At 48.3% G+C, this 25,595-nt stretch overlaps 1 protein-coding gene across 5 annotated transcripts in view; it reads left to right on the top strand.

Moving 5' to 3' along the window:
• The window catches only part of LOC105478059 (polyprenol dehydrogenase), a 338,117-nt gene extending 319,312 nt beyond the window's left edge, over positions 1–18,805 (top strand). Inside the window, exons 7-9 of one of the 5 annotated variants that reach the window (XR_011618493.1) lie at positions 879–3,975; positions 7,843–8,770; positions 18,688–18,805. Coding sequence is in view for 1 of the 5 variants with exons in the window: in XM_071089377.1 (XP_070945478.1) it covers positions 879–1,067 (189 nt within the window). In the remaining 4 variants the exon portion in view is untranslated. Of the gene's footprint in view, positions 1–878; positions 6,963–7,842; positions 8,771–18,687 lie in introns of those variants that run through there. The other 4 variants (XR_011618495.1, XR_011618494.1, XR_011618492.1 and 1 more) reach the window with 4 other exon arrangements.
• Positions 18,806–25,595: the final 6,790 nt, after the last annotated feature.

Raw genomic sequence — 25,595 nt, 5'->3', positions numbered from 1 at the left:
GATTCTGTGTCTGGCAGGGACCTACTTCCTGGTTCATAGACCGTGCCCCCACATGGTGGATACGTTCACCAGATTCCCAGAAGCTTCTTAGGAGAGATGACCTCCTGAAACATCTTCATTGTGACAGTCAGATGTTAAGAAGGACTGTGTTGGTTCCTGGATTATTGCATCCTAGCTCTGAAGGTTCTCAGGTCCCACAACTTCTAATTCCTCTGAGAATCCTCCGTTTCTTCCATCCCGCTGACCATGACCAAAGGCCAACTCCCACTATAGAAAACCAGGGTGTGCTGTGTTTCAAGACTATCACCTTCCACTAGGGTAAAATCCCCAGTCTTTGAAAAACCTTTTTCTGCATCTCACATTCCTTTTTGAACTGTCTTGTTTCCATGAAGCATATGATCACAGCCCATAAATGCCCCAAATCTCCGATGTAGCATGCCTTGCTGAATTGAAACCAACAATCTTTTTGATGTTCTGATGTTTCATCTAATTGCTTAATATTGTTTGTTAAATACAGAGGCCAAGCACTCACTCATCTGCTTCTAGTCAGTGAATAAGCATTTCGGTCCCATAAAGAGTGTGTGAATTAAATACGTACATCAGGGATTTTAATATGCATCTGCCTAGTGAGATGGATTAACCTACCATTGAAATGCAACCCACTTGGGTGCATTATTGTCAGTGCCTGTTATAAAGAAACCCAGCGGCAGAGAAGCTGTGGTTCCGAGTGATCACCCAACCTCGCTTTCCGCATACATTTCTCAGTGCAGCTGATGAATATATTCCACCTTTCCCTGCAGCATCCACGTGAGTCCGGAGAATGCTGCTTCCTGCTCAGAAATTTGTCTCATCGTAGCCTTCTTTTCTTCTTCCACCAGACCCCTGATGAGGGAGCGTGGACTTCCATCTACGCAGCGGTCACCCCAGAGCTGGAAGGAGTTGGTGGCCGTTACCTGTACAACGAGAAAGAGACCAAGTCCCTCCACGTCACCTACAACCAGAAACTGCAGCAGCAGCTCTGGTCTAAGAGTTGTGACATGACTGGGGTCCTTGATGTGACCCTGTGATATCCTGTCTCAGCATAGCTGCTGTCCCTAGAAACACATCGCACCTGTCCATGGCTTGTGGGTCTGTGAAGACTGCAGTGTTTGAGTTTCTCACACCCACCTGCCCACAGGGCTCTGTCCTCTAGTTTTCAGACAGCTGCCTCAACCTCTGCAGAACTTCAAGAAGCCAAAGAAACATTTTGGGGGATAATCACCCCAGGTGGTCCTCAACCATAAACCTTGTGATTCCAAAGTGCCCAATTATCACAGGTGCCATAAATAATTACATTTTCCAACACAAATGTGCCGTTTTCCTTGCCGCGTTAAGTACAACTGAGTACAAAAGTTCCAAGAGAGATGACCTCCTTTCAGGGGCCGCAATATCCTCTCTGAGACGTAGTGGTGGATGAGGTCTCCTGTTTGATTTTGTTCCTGCACTCACTCATTTTTCCAGAGACCCAGCTGTGATTCATGGATGTCAGACATGGGGAGGTGTGAGCCTTTGCTTGCCACAGCCTGTAGGATCAGTTTCACGTGGGATCAGTTTCGCGTGGCCAGCAGCAGCATCTGGTCAACCTCATTCCAGAGCGGCACAGTCACAAGTGAAGGATGCCGCTGTCAAATCCGAGAATGTCAACCACTGAACAGCTATGGATCAAATGGTAGCCCTCAAAAGATATGTTCACGCTCTAACCCTCAGAACTTATACATATTACTTTATTTGGAAAAGAATCTTTGCAGATAGAATTAAGAGTTTTGAGATGGGTCATTATGGATCATCCCAGTGAACTGAATGCCATCACGAGGGTTCTTATCAGAGACGGGTGGAGGGAGATTTGAGTACAGAAGACAAGTGGTTCATGTGATGATGCAGGCAGAGGCTGGAGTGATGCGGCCACAAGCCAAGCAATGCCTGGAGCCACCAGGAGCTGGGAGAGGCAGGAAGTATTCTCCCTTACACCCCTCAGAGCAATCTTGGCCCTTCTGACACCTTGACTTTAGACTTCTCGTCCCCAGAACCGAGAGAGAATAAATCCTTCTTGTTTTAAGGCTCCAACAAATTGGTAGTTACTTGTTACCACAACCACAGGAAATGTGTACAGCTTCTGATACTTCTGAAAGCCTCACACAGCCAAAGGGTACATCCTTGGTATAGAGGATACACCACCTGGATAATCCAGATGATCTCATTTCAAGACCCTTTACTCAATGACACCTGCCAAGACCCTTTCTGTGAATCAGATCCCATTCACGGATCTTGGTATAGAGGCTCACTCTTACTCACCAGACAGGCAAGGAAGGTTCAATCCTTTGGTGTTAGAGAGATAGGGGTTGGGTTCTCAAATTTCAACATGGAGAAAGGAGTCATTTGCAATGCTTTTGAGAAAGTACTGTGTAGACCCTATGAGCCTGCACTCATTATGTGTGAGACTGATGACCACTGGTTGGCTTATTATCCATTCCCCTAAGTGACAAAATCCCACTGACTATTGAAACCCAACATCAGCTCCTGGCACGCTGGTACCTCTGAATCACAACCAGCTGCAATTCCAGGATGGAGTTCAAACTAATTGCGGGGACATGTGCTTCTGACATGACTGCTAGATCATTCCCAGATGGGTAAGGTTGTCCTGATAAGCAACTTAAATGAAAATAACAAATGTATTGTTTGGCCTCTTTAAAAAAAATCAGTCATCCTCCGGGAATGGGTTTGTCACCACAGATGGTGATTTTCCTTGTTAGATAACCAGGATGCCTGGATTTCAGTTGTTCCTTTACAGAAAACCATGAATTCTGTGTCATGGACCCACTAGACAAGGGACCTTCCTTGGTACCAAAGGATAAGAAATGTGGATTTGTTCCCTGGGATATTCATGTTAGATGCTCACTACATCATCGGTGTAAGGTCAGCCAAGAGAAAGGATGAGGAGACCTACAAATCAGGCAAGCAAACTTTACTGAGCTGCTTGGTTGGTCCACCACGGTTAGAGGAGGCAGCCCCCCTTACAGACTACAGCAGGGTTTTATAGGGCCGGAACCAGGTCGGGGTGGGGGAGCTGAGCCGAGGCTGCAGGAGGACTGGGCTGGGGTCGGGAAGCTGAGTAGGGGTTGCAGGTGTCTTGACCGCATCCTGGAGATGTTTTTTGCCAGCTAACTTACTTGACGTTAACAGACATGTTAACCACATCCTGTAACTGTCTGGACAAACAGTTACTGGAAGGGTCAGTGAAGGGGGGCGTTTGTCTTTAGCCCTGGGGGAGGTGTGCGGAGAGTGCAAGGGACTGGATTGTAAAGCCTGTGGGAGGGGAAGGGAACGTCCGGTCGGGGTGACCCTAACAGTTGGTATGTTTCTGTTTCGGGCAGAGCTCAGATCTCAACACACAGGACTCTCGATGCCGAGAGAATGAGCTCAAGCCCCTTCTGCAGACAGATGCGGTCTCTGTGCAGGATGTCCGCTTAGATCTTAAGACCCTTCATAGGAAAACCATGAATGATACAACCAGACTAACAGGCCAGGAAACAGCCTCCAGGAAGGACAGCCTGCCACAGGTTACAAGGACAATGAAACTTGCAGGATACATGCATGATGTTGACCTCCCTAGCGTAGCTGGACTCATGGTGCTGCAGGGAGACCTGAAGCCCACACGGTGAGAACTGCAACAAGATTTATGGTGCGGGGGTGTGTCCCGCAGACCCTGAGCCAGCCACAGATGAATGAAGTACACTGACACACAGCTATTCTGCTTTGCCAGTTTGGCTGAGTGTCCGAGCCACTTAGTAGCAGCCTTGGCCTGGATCAGTCTGCGAGACTTGCATTTATTCAGTCAAGATTGATGGACAAAGGTCGTAAGTTAACACCGCTCGAGGGAAATTGACATTGCGGACTTCCCTAAGTAGAAAGCAGTTGAGCTCCTGCAATAGATCAAAGGTTAGTCTTAGGACCACATGAGTAAACAAGTTAAACTCCCCACATTCCTTTGTTTCTACTCTAATTTATTAAATTAAAGGTAAGGGGACTAGGCTGCCTTCAGCCAGCTTTGTTACCGAAGTTATGCAAACTCGCAAGCCTTCCCAGAGGGTCTGTGGCGATTATAACTAAAATTTTTCCCACCAGCCTGACTGAACCCCCACATCTGGATCTGTAGAGGCCCCGGCATCACATCTGCCAAGCTCCCCGTGGGGCTCAGGTGTCTGTGTGAAGATGATGTAGATGGTCCCATGAGACGGCTGTGTGTTCAGACATCTCATTGCAGGTTATGCCACTGATCAGTTTTCCAGGCCTGCTGTAACAAGCGACCATAGCTGGGGGCCTCAAGACAAACGGAACTATTTCTTCTCTTCCAGCTCTGGGACCAGAAGATTAAGATCAAGGTGTCTCAGGGCTCTGCTTCATCTGGAGGCTCTAGGCAAGGATCAATTCCTGCCTCTCTTAGCTGCTGGGGGTTCCAGGCATCCCTTTGGCATGTGGTTGCATCACTTCAGTGTCACAAGCCTATAATTCCAGCTACTCAGGAGGCTGACACAGGAGAATTGCTTGAATCCAGGAGGTGGAGATTGCGGTGAGCCGAGATCATGCCATTGCAACCCAGCCTGGGTAACGAGCAAAACTCCATCTCAAAAAAAAAAAAAAAAAAAAAAAAAAAAAAAAAAATCCTGATTTCCAAATAAAGTCTCATTCCCAGGCTCTGGATATTATGATATAGACAGATCTTTTTGGGAGACCACAGTTCAGTCCACTACAATTGTGTCCAGTTCCATCCAAAGGCTCTAGGAGAGGATCCTTCCTGCCTTTCCCAGCTTCTGGGGGCTCCAGGCTTCCCTGGGCTTGTGGCCGCATCACTGCAGTCTCTGCCTCTGTCTCCATGTGGCCTTCTCCTCTGTGTCTGTGTGTCTTCTGTCTCTTAGAAGGACACCTGTCATTGGATTTAGGGCCCACCCTACTCCAGAATGATTTCATCTCAAGATCTTTAACTCATTGCATCTTCAAAGATCCTTATTTCCAAATAAGATCTCATTCCCAGGCTCTGGGTATTAGGATATAGACAGATCTTTTTGGGAGACCACAGTTCAGTCTACTACAATTGTGTCCAGTTCCATCAGAGGATCCTCCTGCCTCTCCCAGCTCCTGGGGTCTCCAGGCGTCCCTGGGCTTGTGGCCGCATCACTGCAGTCTCTGCCTCTGTCTCCAGGTGGCCTTCTCTGTCTGTGTGTCTTCTTCTGTCTCTTAGAAGGACACCTGTCATTGGATTTAGGGCCCACCCTACTCCAGAATGATTTCATCTCAAGATCTTTAACTCATTGCATCTTCAAAGATCCTTATTTCCAAATAAGATCTCATTCCCAGGCTCTGGGTATTAGGATATAGACAGATCTTTTTGGGAGACCACAGTTCAGTCTACTACAATTGTGTCCAGTTCCATCAGAGGATCCTCCTGCCTCTTCCAGCTCCTGGGGTCTCCAGGCTTCCCTGGGCTTGTGGCCGCATCACTGCAGTCTCTGCCTCTGTCTCCAGGTGGCCTTCTCCTCTGTGTCTGTGTGTCTTCTTCTGTCTCTTAGAAGGACACCTGTCATTGGATTTAGGGCCTACTTTATTCCAGTATGATCTCATCTCAAGATCTTTAATTCATTGCATCTTCAAAGATTCTTATTTCCAAGTAAGTTCTCATTCCTAGCCTCTGGATATTAGGATATAGACAGATCTTTTTGGGAGACCACAGTTCAGTCTACTACAGTTGTGTCCGGTTCCATCAGAGGATCCTTCCTGCCTCTCCCAGCTCCTGGGGGCTCCAGGCATCCCTTGGGCTTGTGGCCGCATCACAGCAGTCTCTGCCTCCATCTCCACGTGGCCTCCCTGTATCTGTGTCTCTACCTGTTTCTAATAAGGACACTTGATACTGGATTTCCGGCCCACCTGGATAATCCAGATGATCTCATTTCAAGACCCTTTACTCAATGACACCCGCCAAGACCCTTTCTGTGAATCAGATCCCATTCACGGATACCAGGGATTAGGCTTTGCTCATATCTTTCCGGGAGACACTATTCAATCTACTATTGGCCACAGGAACCAGATGCTATGAGAGTGCGGAAAATATTCTTTCCATTTCTAGAGACCCGGAAAACCACGGAGGTGGATAGCTTCTGTTATCTACACACCAAGTTTCATGAGTCTGCACTCTGTGGAACTCACACAGGGTGGCCGCGCACAGAAGGGCGCCATACTGGTTTAACTCTTTGCTGCCGCCACCTGGAAATTGTTCATTACGTTGGAACAAGGAGTGCGTCTTCTCATTTTGCACTGGGCTTGCAATTGATATAGCCATCTCGGTTCATGCCTCTTCCCCTCTTCAAGGACAGGGAGCGGCTCTGAAACGGGACATCCCCAATCCCCAGTGAGCCTTGTGAGCTCATTGACCATCGGTGAGCTCAGGCCTCTCACTCTCTGTGACGGTCTCCCCAAATATCCAGGAAAGCTAGTGGGCATTTGATGCTCACTGGACCAACCTCTGAAAATGACTCATGGTCGGCCCCATCCCCAAGAAACTTCTGCAGTTAATTCTTCTGGGCATCAGCATTTATTTCGAATTCCTCAAGTTTTTTGCTTTCTTTTCTTTCTCTCTCTCTCTTTCTCCTTCTTTCTCTTTCCCTCTTTCTTCTTCTTTCTCTTTTTCTTTTGCTTTCTTCCTTTCTCTTCTTCCTTATTTCATTCTCTCTCTTTTCCTTCCTCGTCATTTCTTCTCTTTCTCCCTTTCTCTCCCTTCCTTCCTTCTTTCCTTCTTCCCTTCCTTCCTGTCCTTCCCTTCCTTCTTTCCTTCCTTTATCTCTCCCTCCCTCCCTTCCTTCTCTCCTGCTTTTATCCCTCCCTCCCTCTCTTTCTCTTTTCTTTTTTCTCCTTCCTTCCTTCCTTCTTTCTTTTTTTCTTTTTTCTTTCTTTCTTTCTTTTCTTTCTTTCTTTCTTTTTCTTTCTTTCTCTCTCTCTCTCTTTCCTTCCTTCCTTTCTTCCTTCCTTCCTTCCTTCTTTCTTTTTTTTCTTTCTCTTTCTTTCTTTCCTTTTTTTCTTTCTTCTTTTTTTTCTCTTTCGACAGTGAGACCCTTTTTTTTTTTTTTTTGAGACGGAGTCTTGCTCTGTCACCCAGGCTGGAGTGCAGTGGCCGGATCTCCGCTCACTGCAAGCTCCGCCTCCTGGGTTCACGCCATTCTCCTACCTCAGCCTCCCGAGGAGCTGGGACTACAGGCGCCCACCACCTCGCCCGGCTAATATTTTGTATTTTTTAGTAGAGACGGGGTTTCACCGTGTTAGCCAGGATGGTCTCCATCTCCTGACCTGTGATCCGCCTGTCTTGGCCTCCCAAAGTGCTGGGATTACAGGCTTGAGCCACCGCGCCTGGCCAAGACCCTTTCAACAGGGTCTCACTCTGTTACCCAGGATGGAGTGCAGTGATGCAATTTCTGCTCACTGCAGCGTTGACCGCCTAGGCTCAAGGAGCTCTCCCGCCTCAGCCTCCCAAGTAGCTGGCACCAGAGGTGTGCACCACCACGGCTGACTATCTGTATTTTTTTTATAGAGACACAATTTCACCATGTTGCCCAGGCTGGTCTTGAACTCCTGAGCTCAAAGCAATCCACCTGCCTTGGCTTCCCAAAGTGCTGGGATGACAGGCATGAGCCACTGCACCCGGCCCCAAGTCATGTTTTGTTGTTGTTGTTCAGCCAAGTTTGAGATTCCCTGAGCCAGGCAAATGTCAGCTGCCGTTTCCAGCCCTCAGCACCAGCGCCTCTGGCATCTTCCGTACAGGAGCATTGCAGACACCTTGCACTCCCCAGAGGTTCTGCTAAGCCGTGGAGCCCAGACGGATGTGTTGCTGAATGGGAATGACTTCCCCGTGAAACCAGGATCCCGCCATGTCGTCGTCTGAAAAGTGTTTTTGTCCAAACAGCCAGGACGATGCACCGAATCTTCAGTTCTGACGGTATCTCTACCTCTGTACATGTGCACATCACCCAAGAGCCTTTTGCAGCTTGAAGCCCTTGCAAGAAGTGCCAGCTGCTCTTTTTTTTTTCTTTTTTTTAGACGGATTCTCACTGTTTCACCCAGGCTGGAGTGCAGTGGCACGATCTCGGCTCACTGCAACCTTCGCCTCCCGGGTTCAAGTGATTATGTCGCCTGAGCCTCCCCAGTAGCTGGGATTACAGGAGCCCACCCCCACGCCCAGATAATTTTTTTTTCTTTTTTCATATTTTTAGTAGAGACCGAGTTTCACCATGTTAGCCAGGCTGGTCTCGAACTCCTGGCCTCAAGTGATCACCCGTCTCTGCCTCTCAAAGTGCTGGGATGACAGGCGTGAGCCACTACGCCCAGCCACAGCTGCTATTAATTATCCTCATAAAGGTAGTTCCAAATACAGGCTCTGGATGGAGTGATAGGATGTCTCCTATCTCCTAAAGCTGACAATTTTTGTGTGGCTGATTGAACAAGCACTCTGGAAAACGACAGACACCGCTGTCCCCAGGCTGAGCAGATGAGCTCTGAGATCAATTTGAATCTTGTACAACTCCGGCCTCACCCTTCCTCTGTTTCATGGTAACCCTTATGTGACCATTCCTCCGAGGGAAACCAAGAGCGTGATTCTGAAGTTCGCCTGTGCTCCTTGATACCTGATTGTGCAATTTCCTGCAGCCTGGAGACACCTCCCAGCAGGCGGAGAAACTGCGTGGATTGCTGGGTGAGTAGAGCTGAGTCCACCGTGTGGCCAGAGCTCTTGGGATCCTGGGTTTGAGCTTGAAGCAGATGTCATGTGTGCCATTAGGGCTCTGTACGAACCAGGAGGAATGAGTTTCTTTTCTTTGGCAAACCTTGATTCAATAGTTGGACGTAGGGTGCGTGGATTTCCCAGTGAAGCTGCTGTTTTATGCCCTTCCAGTAGCATGAATAGGTTTCATTCAGGTCCAGCGACGGATGGGGCCGTCTCGTCCGTCCGTCCATCCATCCATCCATCCATGTAGTCATGTTTTCAGTAAGTAAGTATTAAGTGTTTTGCCTAAATACTGGGACTCAAAGTCGCATAAAGCAGAGCTTGTGTCCTAAAGGAGCTGGAGGCTGTGGTCAGCAGAGGACGTCCCCAAAGATAGCAGGTCCTAACGGCCTGGAAACTGGCAGTGCTGTCTCATGTAGTCACAGGAACTTTTAGCAGGAACGTGTGCGGTCAGCAAAGGCTGGTGTGTGTCTGGACGCCACCGTGATTTAAAAAATGTCTTTATCATGACCATGTGGTATCTTTCATGTTGGCTGTTAGGAGAAACTGTCATCGAAGGGACACCCCACGTTTTCAAAGGCAGGACAGGTTGCAGGGCTGGACCGCAGATGTCTGCACTGATCCCCAGATCATAGAAGGTGCATCTTACCCATTTCTCCATTTGGGCTGGAACTGGGGAGGTATCAAGTCTTGCTTCTGGTGCCATAGTTAAGCCATTGCGTCTCTTTATCTTTCCGACTCCTCATCTCTGCAACGACCAGGCGAACAGCCCTCCCTCTGCACCCAGTTTTGCTGAGAGCAAAGCAAGACTGATGCATTCTGTCACACAATGCTCAGAACTGAACAAATGCCAGCCATGGCTTGGTGGTGGCTCTGGTGTCATTTGTCACTGAAGCAGCAAACTCAGTTGAGGTTATGTTTTCTGCAGTTTGGGGGCCATTAATCCAGGCATGGGGAGAATATCTGTACGTAGAAAAAAGCTTTGGAATTCTGGCCTCTGAAGCTGTCTTTGGGAAGCACTGTCTGGGGTTCAGAAATAGACATTTTACTAATCATTGTGTTCATCGCTTATCATTTTTAGTGATTTCTCTTTTACCCCCTTATAATTATTTGCCTTCATTCTGGAATATGTTGTCTGATGTCTTTTGCCTTGACACATGCCATCTTTTGTTTATTTGTTTGTTTTCTTCCTTCTAATCATAACAGATTTATTGTGAACTCATTTTTGTCCTGACCCCTTAGGCTGCATTTCATAGACTTAGAATAAAGTCGTTGTTTTCATTTTCCTGATTTGACCAATGGATGAAGAGGGTATTTTAATATTTTTCCAAAGGTGTAGAATTCAAATGAGTGATTTTTTTTTTTTTGCGCTTTTTTTTTTTTTTTGCTTTTTTTTTTTTTTTTTTTTTTTTTTTTTTTGAGGCAGAGTCTTGCTCTGTCCCTAAGGCTAGAGTGCAGTGGCACGATCTCAGCTCACTGCAACCTCCATCTCCTGGGTTCAAACGATTCCCCTGCCTCAGCCTCCTGAGTAGCTGGATTACAGGCATGCGCCATCATGCCTGGCTAATTTTTGTATTTTTAGTAGAGATGGGGTTTCACATATTGGTCAGACTGGTCTCGAACTCCTGACCTCGTGATGTTTCTGATTTCGTCATATGGTAACTTCAGAAGAGGGCTTTCACTGTGACTTTGCACACAGTTGGTTTAAGAAAATGCATCCTCTAGTCCTAGCATACCAGGTTTTATAGACTTATGTTTCTATAAATTGAAATTTTAATCACACTCTGAAATATTATGTATTTATCCTGTCTTTTTTAGAGAGAGTTTTGGACATCTCTGTCACTGTCTGCTTTAGATATTTCAGGGCTGGAATACTAGATACCTACGGGTTCATGATTATACTGTCTTCTTGGTGTAATGCTTCTTTTATTAGTTTGTAATTTTATTATTATTATTATTGTAAAAGATTTAGCATTCCAGCTACTTGGGAGGCTGAGGCAGGAGAATCACTTGAACCTGGGAGGCAGAGGTTGCAGTGGGCCGAGATCGCACCGCTGCACTCCAGCCTGGGTGACAAGAGCAAAACTCTGTCTCAAAAAAAAAAAAAAAAAAAGATTTAGCTTTGGTTCTTTAATATTCTATCCTTAACAATCTTTTATCTGATATTTACCAACACATAGTTCACAGATCCACTGACAATTAAATATTCATCATCTTTTTTTTTTTTTTTTTTTTTTTTGAGATGGAGTCTCGCTCTGTCGCCCAGGCTGGAGTGCAGTGGCGCGATCTCGGCTCACTGCAAGCTCCGCCTCCCGGGTTCACGCCATTCTCCTGCCTCAGCCTCCCGAGTAGCTGGGACTACAGGCGCCCACAACCGCGCCCGGCTAATTTTTTGTATTTTTAGTAGAGACGGGGTTTCACCGTGGTCTCGATCTCCTGACCTTGTGATCCGCCCGCCTCGGCCTCCCAAAGTGTTGGGATTACAGGCGTGAGCCACCGTGCCCGGCCCATCATCTCTTATTTTTAATTGACTACTGCTATCAATTGAACATTGCTTCCAAATTCCTTTGTAGAAGTTGTCACCCCCAAGGTGATGGTGTTAGGAGGCGGGGTCTTTGGGAGGTGATGATGTCATGGGATGGAGCCTCGTGAGGGGTGGAGCCTCAAGCATGGGATTCCTGCCCTTATGAAAGGATGATGAACTCAGAGCGAGCTCACTCTCCCACTGCCATATGAGCACACAAGAAAAAGGTGGCCAATTGTTCACAATAGCAAAGACTTGGAACCAACCCAAATGCCCATCAGTGACAGACTGGATAAAGAAAATGTGGCACATAGACACCATGGAATACTACGCAACAATAAAAAAGGATGACTTCATGTCCTTTGCAGGGACATGGGTGAAGTTGGAAACGATCATTCTCAGCCAACTAACACAAGACAGAAAACCAAACACCGCATGTTCTCACTCATAAGTGGGAGTTGAACAATGAGAACACATGGACACAGGGAGGGGAACATCACACACCAGGGCCTGTTGGGGGGTGGGGGCCTAGGGGAGGGACAGCATTAGGACAAATACCTAATGTAGATGACGGGTTGATGGGTGCAGCAAACCACCATGGCACGTGTATACCTGTGTAACAAACCTGCACGTTCTGCACATGTATCCCAGAACTTACAGTATAATTTTTAAAAAGTGAAAAAAAAAAGAAAAAGGTAGCCAAGAAGAGAGCTCTCACCAGCCTCCGTAATTGGGCAACAGGAATGTTTAATGGCTTAAGCTACCAAGTCTATGGTATTTTATCCCAGCAGTCCGAACTAACACAGAAATTGTATGCAAAGAGTTCTAAACGTACATGCACTTGTAGGAGGTAGCACAGAGAAATCCCATGTACCCTTTACCAAGCTTCCTCCAATTAGAACATCTTGCAGAACTGCAGTAAATCGCTCAACCAGATATGGACATTGATACAATCTGACCTGCTTTTTCAGATTTTTTTTTTTTTTTTTTGAGATAGAGTCTCGCTCTGTTGCCAGGCTGGAGTGTGGTGGCGAGATCTCGGCTCACTGCAACCTCCACCTCCTGGGTTCAAGGGATTCTTCTGCTTCAGCCTCCTGAGTAGCTGGGATTACAGGTGCGTGAGCCACCATGCCCGGCTATTTTTTGTATTTTTAGTAGAGACGGGGTTTTATCATGTTGGTCAGGCTGGTCTTGATCTCCCGACCTCAGGTGATCCACCCACCTCGGCCTCCCAAACTGCTGGGATTACAGGCGTGAGCCTCCGTGCCTGGCCGATGTTTTTGTTCCATTGGTTCAGTTTCTCTTCCTGATTGTTCTTTCGTCTACTTCCCTTTCCACTGGTTCCCTTTAATTTACTGCCAAACAAACTTCCCCCCATCACGATAACCAACGTCAACACCATCCTTCCCCACAAGAAAGGACCTGACTTCTGCCACTCCCACACCCCATCATTTTGTTGTCTGCACTTTCAGCTCTGGAGTATTTGGGAGGAGGTGGCTGACAGAGTGCAGCAACAATCTTAATGGGGTCTGTATTCTCTTCTTTTTTTTTTTTTTTTTAGGAGTCTCACCGTGTCTTCCAGGCTGGAGTGCAGTGGCGTGATCTGGGCTCACTACAAGCTCCACCTCCCGGGTTCAAGCGATTCTTCTGCCTCAGTCTCCCGAGTAGCTGAGATGACAGGCACCCACCACCACGCCTGGCTAATTTTTGTATTTTTAGTAGAGAGGTGGTTTCCCCATGTTGGCCAGGCTGGTCTCAAACTCCTGACCTCAGGTGATCCACCCACCTTTGGCCTCCGAAAGTCCTGGGATGACAGGCGTGAGCCACCGCGCCCAGCCCTTGGGGTCTGTATTCCGTTTTGCTGTTTCCTTACTGTGATGGTTACTATTGAGTGTCAACTTCACGGAATTGAAGCATGCCAAGTATTGATCGTAGGTGTTTCTGTGAGGTTGTTAACAAAGGAGATGAACACTTGAGTCACTGGACTGGGACAGACAGACCTACCCTCAATCTGGACAGGCACCATTTGATCAGCTGCCAGCACAGGTAGGATAGAAGCAGGCAGAGGGCCGAGCGCGGTGGCTCACGCCTGTCATCCCAGCACTTTAGGAGGCCGAGGCAGGTGGATCACCTGAGGTCGGGAGTTTGAGACCAGCCTGAGCAACATGGTGAAACCCCGTCTCTAGTAAAAATACAAAAGGTAGCCAGGTGTGATGGTGCGCGCCTGTCATCCCAGCTACTCGGGAGGCTGAGAAATCAGAAGAGGGTGGCATCGTCTCCTTGGAGGCATCGAATTTTCTCTCAGCGAATCTGTCTGCACCCTCACTGCTACCGTGGCCAAGTGGAGAATTGCTTTAACCTGGGAGGCAGAGGTTGCAGTAAACCCAGATCGCACCACTGCACTGCAGCCTGGGCAACAGAGCGAGACTCCATCTCAAAACAAAACAAAACAAAAAACAAAAGCAGGCAGAGGAACGTGGAAGGACTACACTGGCCGAGTCTTCTGGCCTCTGTCTTTCTCCCACGCTGGGTCCTCCCTGCCCTCAAACACTAGACCCCAATTCTTCAGCCGTTAGACTCGTGGACTGACATTATATCAACATTTCTTACCACAATTAAGGTCTATGTTGATGTGGATGCAGCTCGCCTTTTCCTGAATTCCACAGAGGAGGAGGGTATTAGGAGACGGCTGTGACCCACACTTCCATCATGGCCTGAACTCGTTGTTTCTTTTTTTGTTGGTTGGTTGGTTGGTTGGTTGGTTTGAGACAGAGTCTCGCTCTGTCACCCAGGCTGGAGTGCAGTGGCACCATCTCGGCTCACTGCAACTTCTGCTCCTGGGTTCAGGTGATTCTCCTGCCTCAGCCTCCCGAGTAGCTGAGATTACAGGTGCACACCACCACACCCAGTAATTTTTTTGTATTTTTAGTAGACACGAGGTTTCACCATGTTGGCCAGGTTGGTCTTGAACTCCTGACCTCAGGATCCACCTGCCTCGGCCTCCCAAAGTGCTGGGATTACAGGTGTGCGCCACCACCCCCGGCCCCTGAACTAGTGTTTCAGCTTAACTTTGGAATGCCATTGACCAAGAGGAGGGGCCCATTCAGATGGCTGGGGGCTTAGAATTTTGTTTCTGGTTTACACTGGAATTCGGTTTGTAGTCTAAGGGCAACGGGCAGTACCATATAGCCTAGGTGTGTGGTAGGCTGTACCACCTAGGTCTGTGTGAGTGTGCACTACAATTTTTGCACAGCGATGAAATCCCCTGATCACACATTTCCCAGAATGTATCCCCATCATTAAGCAACACATGGCCAGGCGTGGTGGCTCACACCTGTAATTCCAGCACTTTGGGAGGCCAAGGCAGGCAGATCAACTGAGTTCAGGTGTTCGAGACCAGCCTGGCCAACAGAGCAAAACCCTGTCTCTACTAAAAATACAAAAAATTAGCTGGGCGTGGTAGCGGGTGCCTGTAATGCCAGGTACTCAGGAGGCTGAGGCAGGAGAATTGCTTGAATCTGGGAGGCGGAGGTTGCAGTGAACCAAGATTGTGCCGTTGCACTGCAGGCTGGGCGACAAGAGCAAAACTGTCAAAAGATGAAAGAGAGAGAGAGAGAGAGAGAGAGAGAGAGCGAAGAGGAGGGGAGGGGAGGGAAGGGAAAGAAAGGAAGGAAAGGAACGAAGGAAGAAAAAAAAGAAAAAAGAAAGAGAAGAGAAAAGCAAAGAAAACCAAGACACATGATTGTATTTTCATCCGGAATGTTCCAATACTGGGTACCTCGGTTGGGGCTTTTGCGACATGCTCCACAGAATCACATCTTGACCTTCAGACATTAAGCTGTGGGAGACTCCTGTCAAATAGTTAATTTTCATGTCAAGTCAATGCCCCAGACAGAAAAACATAGCCATAGGCCAGGTGCGGGGGCTCACGCATCTTATCCCAACCCTTTGGGAGGTTGAGGCAGGTGGATCACGAGGTCGGGAGTTCAAGACCAGCCTGGCAAGAGGGTGAAACCCTGTCTCTACTGAAAATACAGAAATTAGCCGGGCATGGTGGCGGGTGCCTGTAATCCCAGCTACTCGGGAGGCTGAGGCAGGAGAATCACTTGAACCCGGGAGGTGGAGGTTGTGGTGAGCCGAGATTGCACCACTGCTCTCCAGCCTGGACGACAGAGCAAGACTCTGTATCAAAAAGAAAGAGAGAGAGAGAGAGAGAGAGAGAGAGAGAAGGAGGGAAGGAGGGAAGGAGGAAAGGGAGGAAGGGAGGAAGGAAAACAGCTACCTCTTCAAGGTCTTAGCCTGTCTTCCTACGATGCTGGCGTTTACCCTTCTTAGTGTATAAACATGTAACATCTAGGCAATGTAATCTCCTTCCCCCATCTCCTGGGTTGTCCTTAAAGTAACCCAGGCCATATATTGGAATATAAATGACTTCCATGTGGCTTCACTTTCTTCTTTGACCTTCAGGTATCCTGACCCAGGCAAGCAGATTTTAAAGCTCATTTCCAGCCGAAAGTCCTGTCTCACTGAAAGCTCCAGCACCCTCTTTGTAAATATGAGGGAGAAGGAGTTGGCGACGTGTACCCAGCAGCCTTCAAAATGGAAATGAATTGATCCAATTCAGTGTGTTCATTTTCTGCAAGTCTTTGAAATTCTAGCCATGGAAATTTTTATAAGTACCAAAGCAGAGTAAAACTACAGCGATCGATGTTTGAGAATTCAGGGCCTCCAAGGAGGCGGTATAAATTGTGGTGTGCCCTTCCTGTGGCTGGAGGAAGTCGTAAAAGTGTCCTGGATGATTCACAGAACTCAGGCAGCTGCCAAAGGTACCAGGATTGCTTACAGAATATGCCTGAGGTATTAGGACAGACGGCTCACAGTTAAGTTATATACGCAGAATAATTCCCCTGCAAAAATGACAGCGTGTCACCAGGCAGGACTAACGGCAGCTTTCCGCTTGGAAGATGGTGAATGAAGCATTAATATACCAAACAAAGGAATGGATGCATTTCAGAGAGCGTATAAACGACCCGCTGGAGGCCAGGACGGAGCAGTAAACAGCAGCAAGTGGCCAGGCACCTAGACCTCGGCTTTTTCACAAATGTTTCATGAATATGTACAAATGCATAACGTTTATGGGATGACATGATTGGCTACTCAAAGTATCTGCCATCTGGGGAGTGTTGGTGTTTGGGACCAGATGGTTATCTGTGGTGGGGCCGTCCTGTGCACTAGAGGGCACTGAGCAGCAACCTGGGGGCCTCTACCCAGGAGATGCCACAAGCACACCCTCCACCCCAGAGTCAGGATGACCAAAACTGTCTCCAGACATCAGCAAGTGTCCTCGGGGAAGTAACATTGTGCCTGGTTGCAAACCACTGCCATAGATGATGGATTAGAGAGAGAGAGAGAGATGATTGATTGATTGATTGATTGATAGATAGATAGATAGATAGATAGATAGATAGATAGATGGGTAGATAGGTAGAAAGATAGATGGTAGATGGATTACAGATACATAGATGGTAGATAGATAGATAGATGGATGGATGGATGGATGGATGGATAATAGAGAAATGGATGTGTAGATAGGTAGACAATAGATGGATGGATAGATACATAGATGATAGAGAAATGGATGGATGGATGGGTACATAGGTGGATAAATAGATATAGATAGGGAGATAGATAAATAGATGACAGCTAGCTAGATAAATACAGAGTAGATAGACGGATAAACAGATTACATGGATGGATGGATGGAGGGATGGATGGATATGTGAATGGATGAATGGATAGATACACAGATACCTAGGTAATAGATAGAAGACAGAGGTTTCCCAGCCTGTCTTCTCTATCATTGAGTGCCAAGGGGCAGGAAGCTGGGCATCTCTCTTGGTCTGGGATGCAGAGGCACAGATGGGGACATGATAGATAGATGGATAGATAGATGATTGATGGATGGATAGATAGACTAGATACATAGATGGTAGAAAGATGGAGAGATGAATGGATTGATAGATGATAGATGATTGATGGATGGATAGACATACATGATGGATGCATGGATGGATGGACTAGACAGATGGTAGATGGATGGGTACAGAGATTGATGAGAGAGAGAGGTTAAGGGAGAGAGAGCTATAGATTGATACACAGAGAGATGGGTGAAGGAAGGAAGGAGGAGAAAAGGGAGAAGAGAGAAGGAGCAATGTGAGAGAGTCACTCATGCTAAGATAGACTTTTTCAGCCTCAGCGCTGTGGATATTTGGGGGTGCATGACTCTGTGGTGGGGCCGTCCGTCCTGTGCACTGTCCGGTGTTGACCAGCGCCCCTGGGCTCCACCCACCAGGGGCCAGGAGCACCTACCTCCTCCACCTCCCTGGTGACAACGGAAAATGTCTGCAGACATTTCCAAATATGCCGTGGGAGGTCCGAATCACTCCCTTTGAAGAACCAACCTTGACAAACATTTAAAACTATATGCGCAAGATTTTAGAATTGCATAACTGGAGAACACATTAAAATTCCGAGTGAATTATCACTGTCTTCCAGACCAAAACAAGACAAGAAAGAGAAAACGCCCCGAGATCCACAGCAGCCCCAGAGCGCCACTGCTTAATCTTCAAAGGAGAGGCTTCTCCCTTTCCAAGTGCGGAGGGGCAGGAATCTGGGCGTCTCCCAGGGTCTGGGATGCAGAGGCGTAGAGGAGAAGCTGCTGGCTATAAACATCGCACCGGCCTCCACCTGCTAGCACCCATGCTGGCCGGGATCCGCCAGCCCTCTCTAAGAAGCACTTCTCACATCTGCAGACAGCCGATCCCATACCTACTCCGGGGACAGTGATGTGGGGAGGGAAGACGTCAGGGCTGGCCTTTGTCAAGCACCCGGTGACAATTACAGGCTTGGCCTTTCTCCAGCCAAAACTTCTCAGCAGCGGTTTCAGCTCAGTTCTGGAGCTAGATTCTGCTGGATGCAGCTAGATTCTCGGCTAGATTCTGGGCCAGTCGGTGAGAGTTAGGTGGGGGGTGCTGCTGCACCTGCGGGCTCCCGGGTTAGGTGCACACCTTTGTCAGCAAAGCATTCTAGCCTGTACCCCGGCGCATGTCTTCAGGTGTACACACATTCTACGTACCCATTATGGATGCCCCTCACCACACAGAGATAAACCTCTTAAAGCGATGACATATAAAGCAATGCAGGCAGCACTTCCAGTATTGAGTTCCTAACCCTAAGGGTGATTGTATGCTCTCTCTGAAGTTTTGCACTTAGGTGTCTTTTCTAATTAAAAAATGAATTATGATAAAATATGCATGACATGAAATTTACCATTTTAACTTTTTTTTTTTTTTTTTTTGGACAGAGTCTTGCTCTGTCACCCAGGCTCGAGTGCAGTGGCACGATCTCGGCTCATTACAACCTCTGCCTCCCAGGTTCAAGCAATTCTCCTGCCTCCGCCTCCGCAGTAGCTGGGATTACAGGTACCATTTTTAGTACAGACAAGGTTTCACCACGTTGGCCAGGGTGGTCTCGAACTCCTGACCTCAGGCAGTTGACCCGCCTCAGCCTCCCAAAGTGCTGGGATTCCAGGCGTGAGCCACCGCACCTGACCCATTCTACTTCCTCTCTGTTGATCCCAATGTGATGACTCTGAGAACCTCGTTCAAGTGGTGTCAGAGTATTTTTCCTTTTTATGACTGGTTTCCTGTACTCAGCGTAATGTCCTCACGGTTTGTCAACGCTTGACCAGAGTGTCTGTCCTTTTTAAAGGCTGAATAGTATTCCACCATATAGACAGACCACATTTTGCTGACGTATTCATCTGCCAGTGACCACCTGGTCCCCACTTGGGGGGCCTTCCACACTGGGGCTATTGTGAGTAACACTCCTGTGACCACGTGCGCGAATGTTGCTTCAGGTCCCAATTTGAGGGCGGGGGTGTATAGACCCAGCAGGGCAATGGCTGGCTCCTGTGGGAATACCCATCTTCAACCTTGGAAGAGGGATGTGGTTACTCTGTGGAAACGCCAAGGACACCCTTCCCGGGCATGGCAGAGGGTAGGTCGTTGCAAACCCTTGTCTTGTAGTACACCACAAGCCTGCGCTCTTTCTCGGTTGCCATTCTTTCTTGGTCGGTGCGCCGTGATAAGTTTTAATCCATGGATGCATTCCGGTACCCAAGACCCTATCAGGATTCAGAACAAGTCCGTGACCACAGCGAATTCCCTCACCTTGCCCATCCGCCGTCAGCCCCAATCCTCTGCCCTAACCTCTGGCAACCACGGGTCTGTTTTTCGCCTCAATATTGGCCGAGTCCACAAAGTCATATACGTGCCTTCATGCAGTAAGTACCTCTTGGAAACTGCTTTCTTTCACTTGGTAATATGCATTCGAGGTGCAGTTAAGTTTTGGGGTCGTTTTCTTTTTTTACGTCAAGTTCTGGGATGCATGTGCAGAACGTGGAAGTTTGTTCCATAGGTGTACATGCGCCGTGCTGGTTTGCTGCACCTGTCAACCCGTCATCTAGGTTTTAAACCCTGCATGCAGTAGGCATTTGTCCTAATGCTCTCCTCCCCTTGCCCCCCAACCCCCTGACAGCCCTGGTGTGTGATGTTCCCCTCCCTGTGTCCGTGTGTTCTCATTGTTCAACTCCCACTTATGAGTGAGAACATGCGGTGTTTGGTTTTCTGTTTCTGTGTGAGTTTGCTGAGAATGATGGCTTCCAGCTTCATCCATGTCCCTGCAAAGAACATGAACTCGTTCGTTTTTATGGCTGCATAGTATTCCATGGTGTCTATGTGCCACATTTTCTTTATCCAGTCTATCACTAATGGGCATTTGGGTTGGTTCCAAGTCTTTGCTATTGTGAATAGTTCTGCAATAAACATATGTGTGCATGCGTTTTTATAGTAAAATGATTTATAATCCTTTGGGTACATACACAGTAATAGCATTGCTGCGTCAAATACTATTTCTGGTTCTAGATCCTTGAGGAATCGCCACACTGTCTTCTACAATGGTTGAACTAATTGTCACTCCCACCAACAGTGTCAAAGCGTTCCTATTTCTCCACATCCTCTCCAGCATCTGTTGTTTCCTGACTTTTTAATACCTGCCATTCTAACGGGCCTGAGATGGCATCTCATTGTGGTTTTGATTTGCATTTCTCTAATAACCAGTGATGATGAGCTTTTTTTCATATGTTTGTGGGCCGCACAGGCAACCTACAGAATGTGAGAAAATTTTTACAATCTATCCATCTGACAAAGGTCTAATATCCAGAATCTACAAGGAATTTAAACAAATTTACAACAACAACACAAAATAACCCCACCAAAGTGTGGGCAAAGGATATGAACAGACATTTCTCCAAAGGTGCAGCCAAGTTTTTACATGAAACAATGGTCCACCCCTTTTTCTGGCCTTCCCGTGGATTGGAAGATACTCCTTTTGGAAAGGAGATGGTGTCTGGACCCAAGGGTGCTTATAAAAATTGCACACTGCTTTTACGGTGGGACATGGACTCCAACTCCAGGGAAGTCACTCTCCTTTCCTTACCCCTGCCTCAGGTCACTGGCTGCTTTTTCATTGTTTTCCCATCTAAGATTCTTGCCTAGTGTTTTATGTGGACTTGCTTGGAAAGACAGAGAAGAAAATATATCTAGGGTGTGTCCACAGACATAGCACCTAGAAGACAGAAGGGAGTTGCAATTACCTACCCTCTGCAATTCCCAGAAAGGTGGTTCTTAGCGTTTCAACAGAGTAACCACATCAGCCTATTCATACTCTGCCATTCCTCTGTCTATAACCAAATGGGACACTGGATGCTCAAAACCATTATTAATAAAAATTACTTCGCATGCGGTGCCTTATGCCCGTAATCCCAGAACTTTGGGAGGCCAAGGCAGGCGTATCACAAGGTCAGGAGTTCGAGACCAGCCTGGCCAAGATGGTGAAACCCCATCTCTACTAAAAATACAAAAATTAGCCGGGTGTGGTGGCGCGTGCTTGTAGTCCCAGCTATTTGGGAGGCTGAGGCAGGAGAATCGCTTGAACCCCGGAGGCGGAGGTTGCAGTGAGCCGAGATTGCACCACTGCACTCCAGCCTGGGGGACGGAGCGAGACTCCATCTCAAAAAGAAAAAGAAGAATGCATTCCATAGAAGACAGAAATGGTCAGAAAATGGGTTCTCCCTTAGAGTTACCAGAAGGAACCAGCCATGCCAACACCTGGATTTTACCCTGGGGAGACCCATTTCGGAGTTCTGACCTCTAGGACTGCGAGACCATCTATTGGTTTTGCTTGAAGTCACCTAAAGCAGCTTAGTGCTGTGGGCACTGGACATGCACCTCCCCCCCAAATCCCACCCTGTCCAGGTGGTCGTGATGCACGTTTAAGAGGCTCTGTATTATAGAGATGGGGTCTCGCTACATTGCCCAGGCTGGTCTCAAAACTCCTGGGCTCAGGCAGTCCTCCAAATGGGCTCATCCAGTTTCGAAGAAATTGCCCCACACGCTGGACATTTCTTACTATGGCCTGAGTTTCTCCTTGGCCTTAATATGGTCCAGCACTGAAATCTATCAGGACACAAACATGCAAGGTCTCCTTGCACGGAAGGAGAGCTCACAAAACTGTGTGTTGGTGAAAATCAACTGCGCCCCCCACCCCTGCATTTTCCTGCTCCTCTCTTTCCCTCCCTTGCTGTGAGGATTCCTCTCTTCTCCTCCTTCCCCGCTCCCCTCCTCCTTCCCCGCTCCCCTCCTCCTTCCCCGCACCCCTCCTCCTTCCCCGCACCCCTCCTCCTTCCCCGCACCCCTCCTCCTTCCCCGTGGCTCTCCTTCTTGGATTTCCATTTCAAATTTCTACCAATTTCCTATCAGCTGCCCCGCAGTGTTTGCTGGTCCCTCGGAAATTAATTTAGCGACTTTCACACGGACACATCATTTCTAACTTCAAAGTCCCGGACGCGGGGGTTGAGCCTCTGTCCAAGGGCACAGACACAGAGCCTGCAGTCAGAGCCCTGCCCCTCCGGGTGTTTGCTGCAAACCACATTAGTCACTGACGCCCTGACCTGCCGGTTTTAGCGCTGTCCTCTGAAAATTCCACAGGTCACTGTGGATCTCAGGATCTGTCAGTATGAATGATAAGCTAGAGAGAAAAAATAAACAAAAAACAAAAGCAAAGGAAAAAGAAGGGCCTTCAAATTAAATAAAACCTTACAATTTAGATGCAATAGCTTGAAGCAAAGGCGTGCACCTGTGGATCTATAATACCTTATCCAAACTCAGCATAGGATCTCCTTTATAAGGGAAAGCTGGGTGGGGTAGAGGGGGCTTAAGCGGTCACTTTCAGCCCTTCCTCCCCCAAAGCTTGGGAGAGGAGACTCCTTCCATCCCGAAGCCCTCCACACAATACATTTTGAAGTGGTGGATTTTTGAAAAAGATCAGGGTTCTGCAGGAAGTACTGCTGGATAAGCGTCACGCGCGTCCGTGTGAAAAGACCACCAAACGGCTTTGTGTGAGCAATAAAGCTGTTTATTCGCTTGGGTGCCAGTGGGCTGAGTCGGAAAAGAGAGTCAGCAAAGGGAGATGGGGAAGGGGTGGCTTTACAGGAGTTGGGTAGGTAATGGAAAATTACAACCAAAGGTAGTTATCTCTTGTTAGCAGAGGAGGGGGTTGTAAGGTTCATGGTGGACAGATCATCAGACTCGTTGTCCAGAAAAAGAACATCACAGAGCTGATTGATCAGCTAAGGTAGGGCAGGGACAAGTCCCAATAGTAAAATATTGTAATTTTAGTTAAGGCAGGAACTGGCTGTTTTACTTCTTTGTAGTTTTCTTTTTCTTTGCTGCAGACTTCTTGGCTCCTGCAGGCCAACTGGATGTATTTGTGCAGGTCACAGGGGGTTATAAGGGCTGAGCTTTGACTCAGAGGCCTGACAGATACGATCCCACAGTGGGGTCCCATTTGCTGGGAATGGTACCTTCCACCCAAGGCGGTGACCCCCCCTTTGCCCAGGAATGGTACCTTCCACCCAAGGCGGTGACCCCCTGGCCCAGGAATGGTGACTTGCCGGGGAATGTACCTTCCCCCCAAGACGGTGACTTGCCGGGGAATGTACCTTCCACCCAAGGCGGTGACCCCCTTGCCCGGAAGTGGTACCTTCCAGTGAAGGCAGTGACCCACTTGCCTGGGAATGGTACCTTCCACCCAAGGTGGTGACGCACTTGCCCGGAAAAGGCACCTTCCACCCAAGGCGGTGACCCACTTGCCCGGAAATGGTACCTTCCCCCCAAGACGGTGACGCGTTTGCCCGGGAATGGTACCTTCCACCCAAGGCGGTGACCCCCCCCTTGCCCGGAAGTGGTACCTTCCAGCGAAGGCAGTGACCCACTTTACTGGGAATGGTACCTTCCACCCACGGTGGTGACCCACTTGCCCGGAAATGGTACCTTCCAGCGAAGGCGGTGACCCACTTGCCCGGAAATGGTACCTTCCAGCGAAGGCGGTGACCCACTTGCCCGGAAATGGTACCTTCCATCCACTGTGGTGACCCACTTGCCTGGGAATGGTACCTTCCACCCAAGACGGTGACCCACTTGCCCGGAAATGGTACCTTCCACTCAAGACGGTAACCCACTTGCCCGGAAATGGTACCTTCCACCCAAGCCGGTGACCCCCCTGGCCCAAGAACGGTACTTTCCACCCAAGGCGGTGACCCCCCCTTGCCCAGGAATGGTACCTTCCACCCAAGGTGGTGACCCCCTTGCCCAGGAATGGTACCTTCCACCCAAGGCAGTGACCCCCTTTCCCGGAAATGGTACCTTCCACCCAAGGCAGTGACCCACTTGTCCGGAAATGGTACCTTCCAGCGAGGGCGGTGACCCACTTGCCCGGAAATGGTACCTTCCAGCGAGGGCGGTGACCCACTTGCCCGGAAATGGTACCTTCCACCCAAGGCGGTGACCCACTTGTCCGGAAATGGTACCTTCCAGCGAAGGCGGTGACCCACTTGCCCGGAAATGGTACCTTCCAGCGAGGGCAGTGACCCACTTGCCCGGAAATGGTACCTTCCAGCGAGGGCGGTGACCCACTTGCCCGGAAATGGTACCTTCCAGCCAAGGCAGTGACTCCAAGGTCATGGGGATTGTAAGTTGAGCTTTTGAGACACAGAGGCTGCTTGGGTGACAGTTTTGTGCTGAAACTTCCACTTTCGGGGGCGGTGGGGGGGAGGTATCACCAAGTTTGCTGGTTTTGCATCAAAAATTGAGTGTCATAAGATGCTTTCATTTTCTGAAACAACGTTTCTCAGCCTCAGCACTGCTGGCATGTGTGGGCTGGAGGATTCTCTGGGGAGGGGCTGTCCTGTTCGCTGTAGGGAGTTGCGGGGCGCCCCTGGGCTCCACCCACCAGATACCGGGAGCACCCCCACAGTTGTGACAAACGAAGCTGTCCTCAGATATTCCCCAGTGACCCCAAGGGAGAAAAATCACCTCCAGTTGAAAACCATTGTCATAGACAGATAAATGATAGCGATAGCTGGATAGATATAGATAGATGATACACGGATAAAGATTATTGATAAAGAGATGCAGAGATGATAAATGATAGGTAAATAGATGCTAGATAGATGATAGAGAGAGACACAGATGATAAACAGGATAGATAGCTGCATAGATAGGATATGATAGATTGAAAGAAGGACAAATGATTGATGCATTGATAGACGATTGATAATTAAATAGACAGACAGATAGAATCTCTTATGCCCAGGCATTACCTTGATGTCAGAGTTTCTCAACTTCAGCATCACTCACTGACATTTCAGACTGGAGGACTCTCTGTGGTTGGGCCATCCTGGGCATTGTAAGGTGTTGAGCAGCATCCCTGGGATCCATACAGCAGAGGCCAGGATCTCCTCCATCAGGTGGTGACAACTAAAGATGCCCTCAGATGTTATGCAGTATGTCTTGAAGGGCAGAATTTTCCTTGGTTGCAAACCACTGCCACAGATAGATAGATGGGTGGGTGGATAGATAGATGATAGATAGATAGATGATAGATAGACAGATAGATGGGTGGGTGGCTGGCTGGCTGGCTGGATAAATAGATAGATAAATACATACATACATACATGATAGGTAGGTGCATGGATAGATAGGTGGATGGGTAGATGGATATATAGATAGTAGGTGGATGGATGGATAGATAGATACATTATGGGTGAGTGGATGGATAGATAGGTGGATGGGTAGATGGATGCATAGATAG

This window comes from Macaca nemestrina, chromosome Y (assembly GCF_043159975.1).
Source record: "Macaca nemestrina isolate mMacNem1 chromosome Y, mMacNem.hap1, whole genome shotgun sequence".
NCBI classification, from domain to species: Eukaryota; Metazoa; Chordata; class Mammalia; order Primates; family Cercopithecidae; genus Macaca; species Macaca nemestrina.
Note: the sequence above shows the minus strand (reverse complement) of the source record. Positions and strands in the feature narration are given on the sequence as shown.